This window comes from Lingula anatina, chromosome 4, assembly GCF_051362555.1.
Source record: "Lingula anatina isolate TDL-2025a chromosome 4, LinAna3.0, whole genome shotgun sequence".
In the NCBI taxonomy this organism is placed as follows: Eukaryota; Metazoa; Brachiopoda; class Lingulata; order Lingulida; family Lingulidae; genus Lingula; species Lingula anatina.
This window is the reverse complement of record NC_141770.1, coordinates 24,241,640-24,261,573: the sequence shown is the minus strand read 5'-3', so window position 1 is coordinate 24,261,573 and position 19,934 is coordinate 24,241,640. Positions and strand designations below refer to the sequence as shown.

General features: G+C 37.6%; 2 protein-coding genes across 3 annotated transcripts; one reads left to right on the top strand and one right to left on the bottom strand.

Annotated features, from left to right (window-relative positions):
• The first annotated feature begins 766 nt into the window (after positions 1-766).
• Positions 767-18,776, top strand: LOC106155369 ((Lyso)-N-acylphosphatidylethanolamine lipase-like). The gene is made up of 8 exons (XM_087010387.1): positions 767-893; positions 1,089-1,216; positions 13,880-13,998; positions 14,577-14,659; positions 14,930-15,568; positions 16,020-16,140; positions 16,437-16,623; positions 17,272-18,776. The coding sequence occupies exons 1-8, from the start codon at positions 782-784 to the stop codon at positions 17,410-17,412; spliced, it is 1,530 nt and encodes a 509-aa protein (XP_086866513.1). The 5' UTR covers positions 767-781; the 3' UTR covers positions 17,413-18,776.
• LOC106157006 (lymphocyte-specific helicase) lies at positions 1,610-13,717 on the bottom strand. Of its 2 annotated transcripts, none has more exons than XM_013532468.2 (19): positions 13,595-13,717; positions 10,980-11,218; positions 10,312-10,565; positions 9,707-9,901; positions 9,246-9,363; positions 8,928-8,983; positions 8,283-8,468; positions 7,896-8,078; positions 7,477-7,700; positions 6,846-6,971; positions 6,340-6,442; positions 5,923-6,084; positions 5,307-5,503; positions 4,794-5,010; positions 4,220-4,339; positions 3,883-3,999; positions 3,342-3,501; positions 2,893-3,099; positions 1,610-2,534 (listed from the first exon to the last, which is right to left on the bottom strand). In XM_013532468.2, the coding sequence occupies exons 2-19, from the start codon at positions 11,080-11,082 to the stop codon at positions 2,413-2,415; spliced, it is 2,850 nt and encodes a 949-aa protein (XP_013387922.2). In that variant the 5' UTR covers positions 11,083-11,218; positions 13,595-13,717; the 3' UTR covers positions 1,610-2,412. The 2 variants fall into 2 exon arrangements, with proteins under 2 accessions (XP_013387922.2, XP_013387923.2); XM_013532469.2 differs by having other exon boundaries at positions 4,794-5,007.
• Positions 18,777-19,934: the final 1,158 nt, after the last annotated feature.

Here is a 19,934-nt window from a genome sequence, read left to right as displayed (position 1 = left end):
CGGGGAAAAACGTTTGGGGTTGGGCAACCTTTGAAGGCCTACCTCTGCACATGTAGGCCTACAGGCAGGATATTTAGGATCGCCTTAGGTTGAATTCTCGTTAAGACACCGACTGAAAAGAATGTGAAATACTTTGATGGAGAAAAGACAAAGGAAAAGTTAGCTATCGCTTAATAAAGCCCCCAAGTCTTTGTGAAAATAAGTTAAAAATCACCAAGTAGCATGGTTGGTTTATATAGGCCTATCCATGGGCATTCTCAAGAAGACGATCGCTTTTTCTTTCTCAAGAAATAAAAGTAAATTTGCTAAAAAAGTAAATTACTAAATAAAATAATACAAATAATTAAACAGCAATACTGGCAAATATACAAACAACCAAAAATATTACAATAATAGGCCCTATTTAAAATATCAAATCAATAAATCAACAAAGCAATATCTTTTGTAAAGTAATTCAATCAAGCCGGTTTTCAAAGTAACCTGCCTTCTTGCCTAATGGAGTCACCCCGCAAATTTGAAGTAAAACAAAAGTACTGTTGGCTTTTAAAATATTGGTAAGTATGCTGAACCCAGATATAAAAATTCAAATTCAACCGTAGGCCTCACACAGAGCGGTGCACCGACACGACTGTGAGGTGAATCTTGTCCTGGGGCATGTTGTCCCGTTCCTCCTACTCGAACTAACTCGAAAGCATCACGCAAATTACGACCGAGCGCAAGTGTCTTGATTCCATAACTCACTGTACTAGCCTCTACGAAATATCGCTATTCGCAATACGCGATGCTTTCGAGTTACGGACCCCAGGGGATTGCCACACGAAGTTGGATGTTTGAGGAACTGGAAACCCTCGTAGGGCACAGCGATAATGTGAGGCAAATGCTAGGCACGCAAGGTACTGACCTCGTTAAATTTGACCCCCCTCTGTGTTTTTGATGCCATTACTCGGGGATAATTGACTCCACATCGACTGGTATAGCCACAAATTAACGTTCAGTTGTAAAGTAATATATACTGTTACTGCTAACCGTGCACTGTAGATGATTATATAAAAACAAATCCCATTTTTTTCCTGCGTTTATATTTTCAGTATATAAAAAACCAGCCAGACATAAGTACACCTGTACAGATGTTTACCCAAATGTCAAGAAATCCCTGACAGCCACACCCAGTGTAATCAGCAAAACATTGAATACATTATTAAGATTGATCACTCCTGTGAGTTGCAAGACAATAGGCAGATCGGTTTTCCTTGAAATGTGTTATAAGTGTTGCATATATGCAGGAAAAAGTCAAAAAAACAGCATAACTTTTGTAAAAATTGGTCAAATCAAGCTGATTTTTTAACTCAACCTTTTATTTTATTTTAGTAAGATTAATCACTCCTGTAGGTTTCAAGACAATAGGCCTATGGGTTTTCCTTGAAGTGTGTTATCAGTGTTGCATATATTCTGAAAAAAGCGAAAAAACAGCAAAACTGCTGACCTGCACATTATTAATATTCATCAGTTCTGTAAGTTTCAAGCCAAAAGGTAAAACGGTTTTCCACTTCTCGTGTTATTGGTGCAAGTGCATGGCCATCAAAATCATTAAAATTATGACAAGAAAACCTTTTTATCTGAATAATACTTTACTTGGTTCACTAGCATCAACATACAGAATATCAAAACTACAAAAATAATGTTATGGTTTTAAAGTTATTTTCTACACAAAATTTACACGCGTGGATATAGTGAAACCTGTCTGGTTTCCAGCTTATGACCCATAAAATTCTCTCCATTTTTTCCATACTGACCAAATTAACAACTAATAACAACTTTCCAGTAAACAAAATAGCCTGACACTTTGAACATCTAAACCTATAAAACTAGAATTGCAGCTTCCATTACAATATCTTTCATTTTGAATTCCACAGTTCATATTGCAACTTTCATATTGTTTCACCAACTTACAGTCTACTGAACCTATTCTACCTTTATAAAATTAAGCCAAATGTACATTTTAATCAAGAAAATGAAACATATGCCACCATTCTTCACCAATTTTACTTCCAAAAATTTGAAATGAAAAACATCGCCATGCTTTTTCCCTGCATATGAAATTCTTCCAAAGAGTTCCAGGTTAGAGAGTCTATTTCTTACGTGTCGTCCTTGTTTGTAATTAAATGAACCTGGTCCCTCTTTAACATCAACATTGTTATATTCTTCTCAAACATCTTGTCAGATGGAAAAAAATGCACATATCTATTGCATTTTAATAAACTGTCAAATGTCAGCAATGGCACTGTTACTGAAGCTGTTAAATTTAGCATTATAAATAAATAAATAAATAAATAAATAAAGTTAAAGTTTTGAAGTGAGGAGGCATTAGACTCTGTTTAAAAGAGGATAATGGAAGGTTCAAAGTCTCAATTCTTAGTTTCCTGAACTTTCAAATCCTGTTCGTCCCGTATCTTCCTCTAGAACTTTGAACACTCCCTCCACATCAGTATATTGCTCTTTTCTCTTCTTCTTAATGTCTTTCTTTGTCTCGTTTGCTGAAATAGATCATTGAGTCAATATATGAAACTTACAGTTTTAAATTAAAAGCCTTAAACCATTAAAGCAATTATTCCGAAATCTGGGCTTGTCATCTGACCACACGACCTCCATAGATGCCTTTACTTTGTTATTATCTACTAAAAAAAAAAAAAAAAAAAAAAAAAAACATTTAACCACTGTTAAGTATGGGAAAATTGTTGTTTACCCCAGGAAAATTCATTTTTTGGGCAAAATGATTAATTGTTATCTCTCTTAATTTAAACACAATAAAGCAATAACTACATAATACGCTGTGTAATAAATAACCTTCATTGCACAACCTATTATCTTTGTAATGACAAATGAATAGCTCACCGCTGTGCTCCTGATTCTTATTGATCCACTTCTCCATCAGGTCAGTTCTATCTAGCAGTTTGTCTAAGTCCCTCTTGCTGATAACCTGACCCTCGCGACCTTTGATCTCCTCATCGTGATCCTTGGACTTGAGGAGTTGGAGGAGTTCAGGGGCACCCACTGGCTTCAGGCTGTCTGTGAAGCTCTTCATGCCCACCTTGAATTTACCTGGCAAATGGGAAGTTGTGAGATATTGAAATGATCCATGTAGTGGTTTATAAATGAATGACTTGCAAATTCTCTTATTCAGAAATGAGTATATACATATATATTTTACCTAATTGTACATAAGACAGATTAACCAAAATAATTTTTGAAACTCCAGTGGCTCTTATGCACCCCCCCCCCCCTCATACACACCACCACCACCACCACCACCAACCACTCCCTCACCAGATAACATCCATTACCTTTATGTATGACCATCTTTTCCAGTTTTCTCTTAGCTGCAGCCCTCTCCACAATCTTCTGGTCGTAGGTGTTGGCAGTGACCAACCTATAGATCAGCACTGGCTTGGTCTGGCCTATCCTGTGGCAGCGATCCTGGGCCTGAAGGTCACTCTGGGGGTTCTGGGAACAGTTCAAAAATAGGTCAAGGTTGTGAATTATACAAGAAACAAAGTCCAGATTTTTTAATAACGTGAAAAATTAAATAAAGAACATGTCTACCTAAAGACAAAATGCCTGTTATGCTTCAATCATTTTTTTCACTCAAAAGGCTACATTTCAAATGTTTTTCATAAAAAGCAAAATTATCAACAGGTGGGCAAATTAAGTACAGAATTTTTTTTTCACTCCACTAAAAAATATTAATTTATCACAAAAATATTATTCAATGCTAACAAAAACTCTTGTGGGCCTTTATACATAAGTGTCAATGTGGAGCATCTTAATAAGAAATACTGTGATGGACCAAATCAACTTGGTTGTAAACATGCCTTGAGAACCTACCCAGTCACTGTCATAGATGATCACAGTATCAGCTGCCACCAGGTTAATTCCCAGACCGCCAGCTCTGGTACTCAACAGAAACAGAAAGATCTCTGGATCTGTGTTGAATGCCTCAATCTGTCAAATAAAAAAATAAAACAATACTGGTACACATTATTGTTATTATTATTACTATTACTATAATGCACAGTCAATGTAATATGAACAAAAGCATTTTTTGTTTTAGCATTACCATGAACCTATTTACTAGGACTTATTAGTAGAAAAAATACTTGTTTTAATTTATATGACAGGGACGTGTAGTGTGCAGATGGGTACTAGATGGTGGGCAGCTTACCTGTTCTTTTCTTTCCTCCACTCCCTTGCTGCCGTCCAGCCTGCTGTACTGGTACTGCCTTAAGTAACAGAAGTCCTCTAAGATGTCCAGCATCTTGGTCATTTGGGAAAACAGAAGCACCTGCAAAACGAGAAGGTGATGAGCAGTGGTTATGTCTTGTGTCTTATTGTTCCTTTAAGTGAGAAGTACAATATTTGCTGGTTGTAGTTGAAGTAATGATGGTCTAGTTATAAGACCATAGGACTTGGGTGGCAAACTTGCTAATAAGGCTTTGACAAATAACTTTTGATGATGGTCAGTGGGAGTTTCTTTGAATACATTTCTAGTAACTTAAACCAAGCATTTCAAAGCTAATGATTTCCTACAAATGATTTCCCATTTTACATATCAATTGTTCATGGTAACACTACACAAAAATTGGCATATTCAAGTGAAATATGCATGTGCTCAAGTTGTTATATTCCAAGAGCACTTAATAATTTGAACTTGACAAATATTTGTTGTGGATCCACTGCAATTCTTGTAATTTCTTAAATCAAATATTACTGTATACAAAAAAGAGAGCCTGCTTTACCTTATGTCCAGTCCTCTTTAACTCAGCCAGCATTTTGTCCAACAGCATCATCTTCCCACATTTCTTGACAAGTTCTTCATCCACTTTGTAGTTCCCTGTCTTTGGGTCAAGGGGGTATTCTAACAGGTAAGGGTGGTTGCAGCACTTCCTCAACTGCATCATCACATTCTGCATCTTGACTGTGATCTCTGAGGTTTTGGGAAGGTGGCTGTCCCTGCTGGAACACAGGAATAATTGTGTTATTATGCTTTTTACTTTACTCAGAAGGATGGAAACTGTTTGTTAATTTATTAACTTATGACGTCTCCAAAAACATTTACAATATTTGTGATTGTCTAAAAATAAAGAATAAGCTACTTTCCCACACAGCTATTTAAATATTTATTTTGTCTAAGGAAGTCTGCTGCGTTTTAGTTAACATCACAAAACCTGAGAAATTTCTCATCATTTTCCAGCAGACTCAGATCCCTGTCTAATTCCCCCCCCCCCTTCTCTCCAAAATATATCACACACCTTGTGGCCTTTGTAGCAGTTTTCTCCTGATTCTCAATGATTGCTGACACCCAATCTTCCACAGAATCCTGATCCTGCCCAGACGCCTTGTCGTCCTCAGCTGCCTCCATCATCAGCTCGTAGTTGACTTTCTTCTTGGTTTTCCTGACTGGTCGACCCTTACTGTCCAGCTGCACTTTCTCTGCCTTCACTGGCTCCTACAGAAATCATGCCATTGACAAATTAAGGAAATGGTTTGCAATTGACACCCAATGTCCAATCTGTCACGTACACTTGCCTTTTAACTGCTTAATTTGACAATGACACAGTGTTCATAGGACAAAAGTAACTTGTAATTTTGAAAGACATTTTTCCTAGCAATTCTATGGTATGAAAACAATTTTTCTTTCACAAATAATGATTTAATGTACAAATCTGGAACATTTAAGATGAAAACATAAAATATGAATAAAAATTCAATAATTATTAAACTTTGTGATCAGAAAATGTTCCTCAATGACCCAGTACCTATACTTTAACTCCAAACAATGTTCAAACTATTATAAGAGAAGGCTGATCTGAAAATACATGATACACTGTTTACAAAAATAAAAGGTAACATAATAAATAACCGCACCTTCTTTTTCTCCAGAAGATTGAGAATTGTTCCATCAACGGTTGCTTCATAAAAGGCCTTCTGCACCTTGGTCAGACAGGCATACACCATGATCTCCCGTTTAGGAGGAATGTTTAGGTCCACGTCTGATTTCAGACGTCGCAAAAGGAATGGAGTTAATATCTGATTAAAAAAAAAAAAATGGAGAGTTATACAAGGGCACAACGTTCAGAACACTACTGGCTAAGCTGAAGAAATTGGGTTTGTATTAATGAAAAATAGTATAAACTTTCAGGAGGAATGGGTGTAAAAATTTATCTTCAAATTTCCATATAAATTAATTTAAAAAGAGAATTTTTCCAGAATTAAGACATTTTTGCAGAACATTCCTGGTGATACTTTCTTAATTGTATACAGTATATACATGTGGTGTGTTACCTGGTGAAGCATGGAAAGAATGTTTTTCTGTTGTTCTTCTTGTACAATCTTCTCATCTGCTCCAGACTCACTAATGTACTCGATGTCAAACCAAGTCTCAAAGCTGAGGAAAACAATTTTTACGGTGAGAAAAATGATAAATAAGCGAAAGAAAACAGTTATCGTGCAATTGTTTTAACAAATAGGATTGCTTTAAGTCAAATTTGGCAAAAGTTTTTTTTTCATTTCCTTCTTTTTTAACACCTATTTTCTGTTTTAATACATATTACAACACTGAGTCCTTAAATTTATATATAAGAAGTTATACAAATAAAAAATGTTCACAGTTTCCAAATTCGTGTATTCAGGTGTTATTAAAAAAGGACTTATAAAATCAATACTACTAATAACAATCTTTCCTCCTGAAAAAATTGAATAAAACATCTTTCTTTTCTTTCTTTCTTTTTTTTTTTAAACTCCATGATGTTCTGCCATCATTTTGCCTGATTTTATTTTACACCACCTACCTGCCTAGATCATCAAATATCTCTGGTAGCAGGAAGTTCAGAAGTGACCAGAGTTCAGACAGGTTGTTCTGCAGTGGGGTGCCTGTCAGCAAGAGGCGGTGAGTGGAACGGTACATCTTCAGCTCTCTGGAATAACGTATTCAAAACAAATCAAGGAAATGTTTCAGAAACATGGAAGACGTTTGCTGAATCCAACATCTTCCAGGTGTTTGTTTATTTTGGTGGCACTTGAATTTTGCCCATAAAAATTTCAATGTTTTATTCAAGTGATTCTAGGGGTGCATTCCCAGAGATTTAGATCGATCCAGGGGTTAAGATTTAGATCGACCTAACTCCCTGGGGGTTCACGCTAAATTGCAGTCAGCTGAGCGCGCACCATAGTTAATTACCCCTTTAAAGTTTTTAGTAGGCGGGACAGACGCTTAATTAAGCCTGCTAAGCTGACAGTAATCTAGTGAGACTACCCACAGGGATAGATCGATCTAAAATCTATGGAAATGAGGTCTAGGCCTTAATTTATCAGGGTCCTCAGGTAGTCACAAAAGTAGTCAAGTTACCTGATCAAGCTTTCATCATGGGAATTAATTTTGGGTGAACAAGAGAAGTTGCAGACCTAGAAATGAACCCATACCTTATCAGTCTACACTGAAAGTTTTTGATCCTGTGCCCTTCATCAACTATCAAATATTTCCATTCAAAATTGCAAATGGCCGTCCTGTCTTTCATTGCAATCTCATAAGATGTTATAACCACGGGTGATGTCCTCACGTTCTTCGCCACTTCACAGTCTCTGTGAATTTTCCGTGTCATTTTCTCTCTATCCTGCTTAGGGCCATGGTACAGTACCACTGGAATCTGGGAAAATTGTGCAGATGTGCAGGATCAGGTCTCATTTTTGACAATAAATGTGCCATGTTGACCACAATTGGAGAAATCTACTATAATTTGTACAGACTTTTTTAAAATCCCATTATATGCAGCTATCTATATGCTTATTTTCATAGAATATCGAAAAAATCATCTACAAAATTCAATTAAGACTTAGCTTACCCTTGGGGCAAACCTGGCAAACTCTGTCACCCAGTTGGGCAAGGTGCTCAGGGGGGCCACTATGAGAAAAGGACCATTAACACCCTTCATAACAAGATCTGCCACTGCGGCGATACACTGGATTGTCTTCCCCAAACCCATCTCATCCGCAAGAATTCCATTCACACCATTTTCATACAGACACTGAAACACAGGCAAAAATGACAGTTAAGAACGTGGAGGGTAGATGGAGATTTTTATATGGTGTGCAACTTGACCCGTTCAAGACATCTGCTGGCAAACTATTATCAGATCTTGCTCTGCATTTTGACAAACTATAACAAAACTCATGTGAATTTTGTTTTTAAATATTAAAAGATCAAATATAACATAACTCTACAGGCTTACCTGCAGCCATTTAAACCCCTCTATCTGATAATTCCTCAGCACCCCTCCTGTACACAGCAGGGGCTGGTCTGGGTGTTTTTTGCCCAGGAGGAAATCTGGAATGGCAGGTACTTTGGCAGGGGTGGTGGGTTCACAGGCTATATCAAGGGGCCCGTCATCTGTTTTGATTCTCTTGCTGTCTTTTTCCTGAAAACAACAATGAATTTCAAAATAGAATTTGTGATCTGTTCAACATAACTGTGCCGACTGATTTTCAAATGCAGTGTAAGAACAAAATAGTTAGTATTACAATACATATGCTGACCAAGCACACCCACTACATTTCATATTTAATAATGACCTTGTACATTATTTGTTTTTGGTGGTCACACCCTTTAATGTGTGCAGTGTGTGCCAGTCCGTAGTGAGTCTGATGTGGCAGATTCTGATGTGAATTTAGTTGAAAGAGGCATGGTGAGATCCTTTGTATCAAATTGATATCCTTTGTGACTAGAGTGGTAAACTTCAAACAAAGACCAAGTTCAGGCACAATAATTGGCGTGGATGGAAATTTTAAAATAGAGCCCGCCTGGCTCCTGATCAAAACCTTAGGCTAACTGTGAGTTTATTCACTACCAGCTACGTAAGAATAAAACGTATATCTACCTCAGCACCCGGTGGCTTCTGCTGTGCCTTTCTCTTCGCTCCCTTCTTAGCACCAGCTGAAAAATAGTAATAACAATGAAACTGAATATCTCACTTTTCTCTCATTCAAACTGAACTGATTGATAAATTACCCCTGACCAAAATAAAGCTGCTATTCATGTTTTCTTGGTAGTTAATTTATACAAAACCCTGGCAATTTAGGCAGCCTGTCAGATCAGGTCAGCAAATAAATAAATAAATTAATTAATTAAAAAACTTTGAAAAATTTTATAAATTAATAAACAAAAATAATATATTTCAACCACTATTTCTGCACACCTTGATTTGTCCTTGCTTGACCTTTAGGTGACTGCACAGTAGTATCTTGACTGGCTCCCTTGCGTGAACTTTTACGGAGATCTGGTGACTGGCTGAGAGATTCCTGAGACGATTGTTTCTGAAATAAAGCCAGACAACATTGGTTTACTTACAGTAAATAAGTACTGATTTTAAAGGAAAAATAACAATTATCCTGATATGACCAGTATATACCCAAACAAAAAGTTGTTGTGACTGATATCCATGACAAATTTCAAGTAACTCAATTCCGTTTTAATTCCTTCTCAAATTTTAGGCATGCATATTAAATTTCTGATTTGACTAATTAAAATCATCGCACAATCAAACTTAAACAAACAAATATAGGATTTGTGAAGTGCCCTCCCTGTGATAGTGTTCTAATGAAAGAATCATTATTATCAATTACTACCAGCTTTTTCCTTGACAAAACCCTGACCTACCTCTTCTTCTTGTTTCTTCTTCTCTGCTTCTCTCGCTAGTTTCTTCTTCTGTTGCTCACATCTTTTGGCTTCTTCCTGCTGCTGTCTGTTCATCCTCTCGAGAAGATATTTTGTGTACAAGTTACTTTTGCTGAGAAGAAACTGTAACTTCTTGTAACGTTCTTCTTTGAGTTTCTCATTCAAGTTCTCTATTTCCTGCCGTGAATAAAGTAATGTTGTTGGAGAGTAATAACAAAATAACATTTAAAAAATATTCTTGCTAGTATATGAGTATGCCTCATCTTTTTTTTTTTTTTGTTTTGTTTTTTTGGTCAAGTTCTCTATTCCCTGAGATAAATAAAACAATGTTGACAATGGACAGTAATTAGCTTGCATATATTATATTTACACATTTTATGTTCTTATAATACTTCACCTTCCCATCACAGCTGTATTGTAAGTAACAGCTGAATAGTATTAACTATTTTTTCAATTCTGGGCACATACATAATGGCATAACAAATAAGTAAATAAAAAGAAAGAAATTACAGTGCAGGCTCAGACATAAAATATAACTAAAAATGAGACAACTGGATATCTGAATCACCTAATACAATAACACAAACCTTGTGCCCTTCAGTCCTGATCCTCTGTTCTTCCTCTACTGTCTCCTCATGTAGCTGTTTCTCCTCCTTTATCATAGCGTCTGTGAGAAGACCTGAAGGGGTTACCCTGTCCTCATCCTCTTCCTCTGCTGTTTCTTCCTTAGCACCACTCTTTGCCACAGCCTTTGGTTCAGAGACATCAGAAGATGGCAAGAGTTCTGAAGTCTTCTCTGTCTTGGATGGAAATGGGTTTTCATCTTCCTCATTCATAGCACCTGTTAATACGGATATATAAGGGTTAAATTTTAAAAATTTTCTTGTACAGTAGGCTTTGTAAGTAGGGCACTTTGGAAATGGACAATGTTGTAAATGTGAAAGATAAATGTTTAGTAAGGTGCAGAAGTTTATACAGATTTTACTTTGATGACCTTTAATATGCTTAACCTAAACCCAAAGCAAAAAATTTACACAACATTTGTCAAATCAAAAGATTTGACTCTAACTTAACCCAACAGCAATGTAACAGCTTGTCTCAGAAGCAAAATTTCTATTTTGGTGTGAGTCATCTCAGTCATCGGTAACAAAAAAGTTTTCCACCAAAGTCAACTCGGTCATCTGCCTGTAACATAAGTTTTCCACCAAAATTTTCAAAATGTACAGTAAAAGCTAAAATTAACACTATCACTTACCTGTTATTATATTCAGCTTGTCAGCATTTTCTTTGGGTTCATCTGCTTCCTCTGAGAGAGGTTTTACTGGGGATTCTGTCCGTGTCTCAGTGGTCAGCTTCATTGTGGGCTTTCTAAATGGTGAGTGGTCACCTAATAATGATAGCTGGACACTAGGCAGAAATATTGGATCTGTTGTTTCTCAACAGGCGAGCTGTTATTCATGCGTTGGCAGGTGAATTATCTCAAATGTCTCGTCCCTTGAAAAGAGAAAATAAACTGGGTTTGATATCATGTTGGAGAGAAAAAAAATACAAAATTTAAGGTTAACCTGCAAGACTCAATTTATTTCAAAACTAAACTGATAGACTACTAGTAATGTCTGGTGAATATTCCACATGTTTGAGATTTCTTTATTTATGCTCTTCTGCAAAAATACAAAAACCTGTGACTGTTTAAGCCCAACTTGTTGAGTTGTGAAAACAATTAGATCCATGCCCTGTAATTACCCTGTGTAATCACATTAAATGTAACACCACTTATTTTACCTACTCCTGTCACTTTATTATCTCAAATTAGCTACAGAGCATAGGTAGGCCAATTAAGACTATTATACCTGTAGCTACTCTTCCCCACCTGACCTTAGACACAAAAACAAATATTATCCAAACAGTGTTTGCCTATAAAAAGTGACATCAAACCATCAACAATGGCTGTAAGCTAACTGCAAAAGAAAGTTCTGATGATTTACGAGAAAAAAAACATCAACAAATACCTTACAGAAAGATAACACATTTTTCACAAAACATTCATTTGTTAAAAGTTTAAGGTGGAGTCAACCTCTCCATGGAGTCAAGTCCAAATATAAAGCACTTGGTGAACTGGACCTAAATCCTCAAGATCTAACAATAACATGAACCCTGCTCAGCTTGATGCAGCTAAGGAACCAATAATAACTACAGGACCACAATCTCCTCTAATCTCTCCACAGGGTATTAGGTTTATCTCATTACTAATAAATCACCAGGGAACCTGAAAGACTAGCCCCTGATTCATTGAGGTTCATCGCCCTAACAAACATCCTATTAGAAAACTGTTCTCTTTAAAGTCTTAGAGCGCATTCTCAACGAATTAAGCCAGGCTTTACAAAGCCGGTGACCTAAAAATGGCGGACGTACATGAAAGAAAAACCGCCTAATCTTTTAATAGTCTCTCCGCCTCCCCACACGTCGTCCCTGCGGGGTACAGTAATTAAATCTCGGCTCCGTTCGCCATGCGGAAGCTACCTGAGAAATATTAAGTGCGCATGCTCATCAGTTAAACTCGTGTTGAAGAAAGCATGGCGGCTGAAGGCGATCGAAGGAAAAAAGCTCTTCTGTTCTATTATCTTTGAAAACAGAGACGAAAAAGGAATAATTTGGCCCGTAGAGCAGCAATGAATCGACTATCTACGGAGATAATATCACCAGAGATATTCACGGAAATATTAATGTTCGGAGCCGAGATTAAATTACTGTACCCCGCAGGGACGACGTGTGGGGAGGCGTGTGAGAGGCGGAGAGACTATTAAAAGATTAGGCGGTTTTTCTTTCATGTACGTCCGCCATTTTTAGGTCACCGGCTTTGTAAAGCCTGGCTTAATTCGTTGAGAATGCGCTCTTATACAGGAATCCTTGCTTTAGGGTATGTTTGTACAGGGAAAGCCTAGCTAAAATTAACCAAAATTGATCAGAACCTCTTAGCCAACCTCTTAGTAAGCTACAATGTAGCTCTTTTCTTCCTTCAGACAGTATGTGCACTTCTACAGCTTTTACAATGGACTTTTACAACCCATCTTTTTTCTCTAGAATCCATATCATTGTAGTCACATTCAATACACCATCCCATGCTGTTATGAAATGAAAAACAGCAGGAAGCAGCCTCATCGCCATCCCCACTCCCTCTTTAACGTGCAATGCCTACTTTTGAGTGATATAAGAAGCTTCTATGATGTAAGATCTCACACTGAAAATGCCTTTTCCTCTTTAATTCCCCATATCTTCCCCCACCTCATTTTAACCTGCTCTGTAACCCGACACTCCCATGTGTACTGGGGACCAAAGAATTAGTTGTAGGAGAGGAGCTTAAATAAAGTTACAGACATTAGTCCAAGGCCCTTTTGCCTCTGTTTACTTCCTCTGTAAATTTAAGACCCTACTCAGTTAATTTATCTTGATAAAGGCCTTATCCACAGTTAATATCCAGAGTAAAACTCATATATTAAATATTTTCAACCAAGGCGAAATCTACGTCAGGGTACCAGTAGTACATCTGAATGTACCGACCTCAAGGAGAAAACGCAATCTTTGTAGTTACATAAGCACAAAATCTTTCTCCTGGGGCAGTTAAGGTGGGAATGGGAGGCCTTGTATCTATACAGACTGCAAGCCACCAGAAGAAGTAGCACTAGTAGGTGGCAGTGTTTTATGCCAGAATTCTAACCATTTCCTTTTGCTATGCCCGTAGGCAGTGGCAGACAGAAGTGACTTACACAAGTTTTTGCCTCATGTCCATATAAGTCAACCCATTTAATCTAATCAATGCATATACTTAAACGCATTTTGTTCAATTTCAAGCACCAAAAACCTATTTCTTACCTAGAACTTAGACACAGCGCCTTCACCAAAAGAATCAGCTGCTTGCATAAGGTTCCCGCCACGCGCAGATGTACCCAGCAGATGGCGTGCGATTTGAGGACAAACTGAGGTTGGGTGGTGTCAAATAACGTTATCAACGTTATAAAAAATATTATCAAATTGCATTCTTTTCCACAATATAAAGCTTTATTTTCTAAATGTGTTCACTTGAAATTCAAAGACACTGTGTAAAATGAATTATCAAACGTAAACAAAAAGTTTGACAGGAAAGACTATCTTGATCAGGGGATTCCTAAAATGACGTGTGCGACACGTGACGTTTGGTGGTTTTCCAAAATGGCAGACAGTCTTCCAGCACAGAACGCACAGCTACAAACCCAACATGTAGAGCTGGAAGTTGATAGGTAAGCTTTTGACAGTGTATTTTTAATAATTATTTAGTTTTGGGTTTTATATTGATGTATGGTATTTCGAAGACGGCTTGCGATGAAAGATTTTTTCGATTGTCTGTACTAGGACAGTACGAAATACAACGATGGCAACTTCCAAGTTCAACGCTGCCTGCACTGTAGGTTGTTAAGTTAGTGCAGTTGTAAAGTTTGATTGCAGAGCAAAACCTCAACCTAAAGCATACTAAACTAAATTGTTCAACCTACTTCCAGTTACTGTGCATTCTGTAGCTCTTCAATGGATTTGATTTTTGTTTGGGTTCTAATTGGATTTTGTTGGAACTTGCCTCGTTTGGCTTCCTTACATAACAAGTTACAGTTACATTTACCAGTACATTGCAAGCCCGAAAACTGAGACAATTAGGGACGTTTAGATCGGGTCCGACTCCAACTGCGAGTTGAGGTGTACCACTCTCAGTTGCCTAACATTTACTTGTGAAGTCACAGTGTGATTAAATAATTAGGGAAAGTTAAAATATAAAATATGTTTTGACTACATTTATCATTTTGATGATGGATTTTAATACATGCAGAGACAGCTGGTTGAGAAGTTGGATCCGGTGGAAACCTACCTCTAGAGTGATGTTAGCTGAGGCAGAACACAAACTTTTACACAGTAAGTTTTTTACGCAAACTTTGTGGCATTTTATGTGAAGTAAGCACTTTATAATTTTGTGAAAGTTAACTACTGTAAGTCAAAATGGGAAAGTTGAAATAGTTTTTTTATTCATGTAGGTCTTTGAATATTTAACCACATCGATAATTATGTTTATTTTTAGAAAAGCAATCATAACTCTGAACTGTGGTGTCATTTAATACACTCACTATGTTATATCTGCAGAATTTAAAACACTGAATTTTGTAATTTGTGAAAAATCTGTTTCAGTATTAAGTGGTCAGTACCAGGGCAGATATATTCCTGTGACTGGTGGCAGAAATCGCCTGTGGACAATATGTATCAATGGAAGTTTACACACAATAAAAACAGGAGATGCAGAAAATAGTCCACCTCTTGGAATATTACACCATCAAACTGAGGACAAATCTGAACTGCATACAGCAAATGGAGATACATCTTCTCTGGCTGGCAATACTCCTTTAGTTTTAATACATGGCATGGGGGGAGGGGTGGGTTTATGGTCTCGGAACTTAGCGACCATTTCTCAGGACAGAGCATTGTACGCCTTTGACTTGCTCGGCTTTGGGCGCAGCTCGAGGCCCAATTTCAGCTACGAGGCAGATATCGTGGAGGAGCAGTTCGTGCAGTCTGTGGAAGACTGGCGGGAAGCGGTGGGACTGGAGAATTTTGTATTGCTGGGTCACAGCCTGGGTGGCTTTGTGGCAGCTGGTTATGCCATGAAGTACCCAGACAGAGTGAAGCACCTTGTTCTGGTGGATCCGTGGGGGTTCCCAGAAAGACCTGCTATGCCCCAGCAGAGACCGTTCCCACTGTGGGTTAGGGCACTGGCCACGCTGCTGAAACCTTTTAACCCACTGGCAGTGGTGAGAGCTGCAGGGCCTTGGGGTAAGTGTGCCCTGGATTTATTATTATTATTATTATTATTTTTATTATTATTATATTTTTAATGAGCTATACCAAAGAAAACACCGATCATGATATATGCTTCAGAAAATAGACAAAAAATGTTTTAGGTGTGTGTGTGTGTGTGTGTGGAGGGAGAAGGGAAGGGGATGGCCAAAGACAACAAGAACATTTCTGGGATTGTTTTCACCAGAGCAGAAAAGTAATAGACAATTTACTAGGTTATTTTTTCCTTCTATCCATGTGTTAATGCTAAATGTGACAGTTCTGTAACTTTCCTCGCTTTGATAATCGCTGAATTAAAATAGGCATGAAAAAAAAAAAAAAACACACACACACACACTCTGTCTCTCTGGCCCAGCTTTTAAATCCACACAAGCTAATAGTGGAGAAAATAAAATGTAACATTTTAATTTCAACTTGGCTTTTATAGGTCCTGGACTAATACGCAGGTTCCGCCCAGATTTGGAGGTCAAATTTGCTGGTTTGGAAGGCAGAGAGGAGGAGATACCTGTCTTTGACTATATATATCACTGTAATGCTCAACCTCCAAGGTAAATCCTTCTCATGAGTGAATGCTGATGTATTTTGTAAAACCAAAGAAAAAAAAAGGAACTTTCATTTTCTTTAATGTCAAGTCTTAGGCAAGTACAAAAATTGAAGAACTGGTATGATAATAGTGCTGTTTGCCTAAGGGACAGGGCATTCTTGGAATGAATTACATGATTAAATATTTGTGGATAGAAAAAGTGAAATATTTTTTACCTTTCTTACATTTATCCCATTAGCTTTTCTGTTGGCTAATTTCAGCCAAAAAATAACCCAGAGTTTGATTGTTTCTCAATTTCAGCGGCGAGACTGCCTTCAGCACCCTGAGTATTCCATTTGGCTGGGCAAAGAACCCCATGATTCGTAGGATCCACGAAATGAGCCCCCGTGTGCCTTTGACCATGATCTATGGGTCGCGGTCCTGGGTGGACAGCAGCACAGGATACCAGGTGAAATACCTCAGGAACGACTCCCATGTGGATGTTCAGGTATAGTTGTAGGGATAGAAATGGAGGGCACTTAGAGATGGAAGTAAATCGGGAATGGTTTAAGTTTGTGTAACATAACCAGTATATAATGGCTGCTATTTTTCTCGAGGACGTGCTCAGACATGGCAGTAAATCGGGAATGGCTTAAGTTTGTGTAACATTACCAGTTTATTATGGCTGTTGTTTTTCTCTGCAAATGGCCACTTTTGTTATACTTTGAATACTAAGAGATGGGAGGGTAGAGGAGATTTCCTGTGATTGAAAGTCTTTGGTTGTTGCAATATTACAAATTAAAATGTACATGACATCAATAGACAACAAATTACCTACCCACCTATCCTTTTTCCCTTCTTGTTGGTTGTAAGATGGTGCACAGGTCTCTCCATCTTAGCCTCTCCCTGGTAACTTCCACCCCCCCCCCCCACTCCCACCAGCTTATCCACCTCTCCCCTCCCTATTGCTGCTGTCTCTCACTGCCATCCCATCACATCTTCTCTCTTTCTTCTGTCCTCTTCCAAGTTTCTCTTAGCTCATCTTGGTTGAAAAAGTGAGAGCCACCTTTTGGTCATGGTCCTTTCCTTTCCTTGAAATAATTCAACGGTTATGCACATGGTGATTCAGTTTTGTTTCTTGTTTATTTTCACCCAGATTATCAAAGGTGCTGGTCACCATGTGTATGCTGAGAAACCTGAGGAGTTTAACACCCTGGTGAGGAAGTTGTGCAAGACTGTTGACGAGGAGATGAAGAATTCTACACAACATAGAGAAGATGTAGGTTCAACTCAGTGATGACATGGAGAGAAAAAAAAATGGAGGGACTGGAGAAGTGATAATCAGCAAATCCTGTGGATTTTATTATTTATGGATATTGGTTACTGATGAATGTAATCTTCAGGTCTGGGGTGATTCTGACCTGTTTTATTTTTTTAGCCAAGTTATTATTATTTTTTCATTGAATGAATAATGACATTGTGACAAATAACCTTATTAATTCTTAGAACATTTCTGACACAGATTAATCTTTCTTTTTTTTTTTTTTTTTTGCCCAACATTTGGCAAAACTCATGTACATGTAGGTATAACTTATGTTAAAGTTTGCAAAGAACAGCTTCTTTTTATCACTAGCTATCATAAAAATCTTCCAGATAAGATATATCTTGACATAATGTTACGTTTTAGATTTTAGAACTGTCACCATGAAAAACATATACAACATTGTACTCAGAAATAGTCATTCATGTTTAACTTATTTAAGTCAAAATGGAAATAGGTTAATTCACTGAAATAACATCATTACATGTAGGAGCTGCATGAACAGTTATAATAGGTATGTTATACCAAGTGTTATATATTTCTTAATAAGTGCTTTGAGTACATAACTTTGTGTATAGTCTGTATGATAAAGGTGAATGCAACTATCTTATGTAGTTCATTTCTCAAGTTAACCAGTAGGACATGCTAATAGAACTGTTTGTCATTTTTAGTCATCTTAAGATAAGTACTGTACTTTGCATCCTAATCAATTGGGCAAACTTTATAAGTACTCCATTGATACTATAGCAAACGGGTTGCCATAAGGAAATGTTTTAACCATGAACTACGGGTTCTTATTTTCAGATACGTTTCTACCTGTTTTTATGATCTTTGAAGTGAATAAGTCATGAAAAGTTCAGTGTCTGCCACAGAATAATGGCTCTGTTGCCATTTTTATGGGTGTTCATACATGTACGATATGGTGCTAGTCTAGGAAAGCAGAGATCTATGGGGTTTTGTAGAATACGTTTGCGAGCTGCTGGCAGATCCAGGAAATCAGAAGGGGGAGGGGGGAGGAACAAACAAATTATATTGCATCCTGCTCTAAAGGATTTTTTGAAAACATTTTTTATAAATTCATTGTATTATTGGCACATTTTTTTTCTTTTTTATTATGAAATTTTCCATGTTAATTTGAAAAGGGGTTATTTTGGGCATCTGCAGTGCTGCTAATGAAGATAAACATGGCTTGATGAACCTCAGATGGTTGTATGTCTTCCTTTTAAAGGGCACGTCCTGGATCTGTATGAAAGTTTTTGGATAGAAGAAAGGGGAGTTGTTTGTAACGGCTACTGCAAGTAATCTGTGATGCATTAATAAAATGGATTTTACTTTTGAAATTCATTGTTTGTGGTGTTTGGTAAAATATGTGCCATAATATTAAAAATAATATACAGCGTATATAATATACGAGCACTTTAATCCAAAGGAACGGATTTCATTATAAAAATAAAAAAGAACTTAGTGAAAATAAACATTGCCTGTGTCATCGACAACAGTGGAGTACCTCCTTACGTGTATGTAACAGCTATAACAATTAGAAATGACCAAATGTCCCTGAACAACAAACTATGGAACATAATTTCTTGTGCACACACTTTTTTTGCTTGACGTAAATTTCCAACTCTTTCGGACTGAACGTAATTGGTCAATACAGGAAGATAGAATATCAATTAAGTTTAGGTATGTCACGAGGATCTGCTGTATCTCTCTAATAATGTCTCTGTACTGCCCAGCCACGGTATCTGCCCTTTCCTCTCAGACCAGCCCAGAAGCGTCCACGGGGAGCAAACATGGACCAGAATATCGCCCAAGGATCACGTCTGCACGCCGCATCTAGCTCTTTACCCCCGCAACCCACGTGTTCCACTTTAATGAAGTTTGCAGCCCGAAGACAAGGGACACGTAGCCTCAGTCTTCGTAGAGCCGCCAGAGTGGCTCGTCGTGGTAACAGTCCCTTCCGAAGAAGGCAAACAGACTCTCGTTCAGTTTCACAAAGTATTCGCGAGTCAGGGCGTAATTGTCGTAGTCGGTTTCAATTATCATTCCGTAAACTTCTGGATGAGTTTCTGAAAACGGTAGGCTTACTTGTATTATTGTGTTCATAGTTTAATAGTGTTAAGGGTCAATGGTCTCACTCTACCTTTTAAGCTTTAAAAAGTAGCAGGGCATGCAGTGGAGATTGGATTGATATGAGCCATTATGCATTCATTTCTTTTCTGAAACATCCAGTTAATAAACTAATAAACCCCAATGCGTACATGTAAACCAATGGGCAATGTTAGAAACCAAGCGCACGCGGCAAGCCACAATAGTTACGAGACAACAGATTGATAAAATCGGATTCGAGACCTGCTGTGAGCAATCGTTATATAATAGGCCTATGGCTTACCGCTGAGATGGACTGTACTAAGTTAGGTCGACTCATCGTCACTGGAGACGGGTCTTGGGGTGAATTTTAAATTTAAAATTGTTTCCTTAGCACAACGACATGAAAA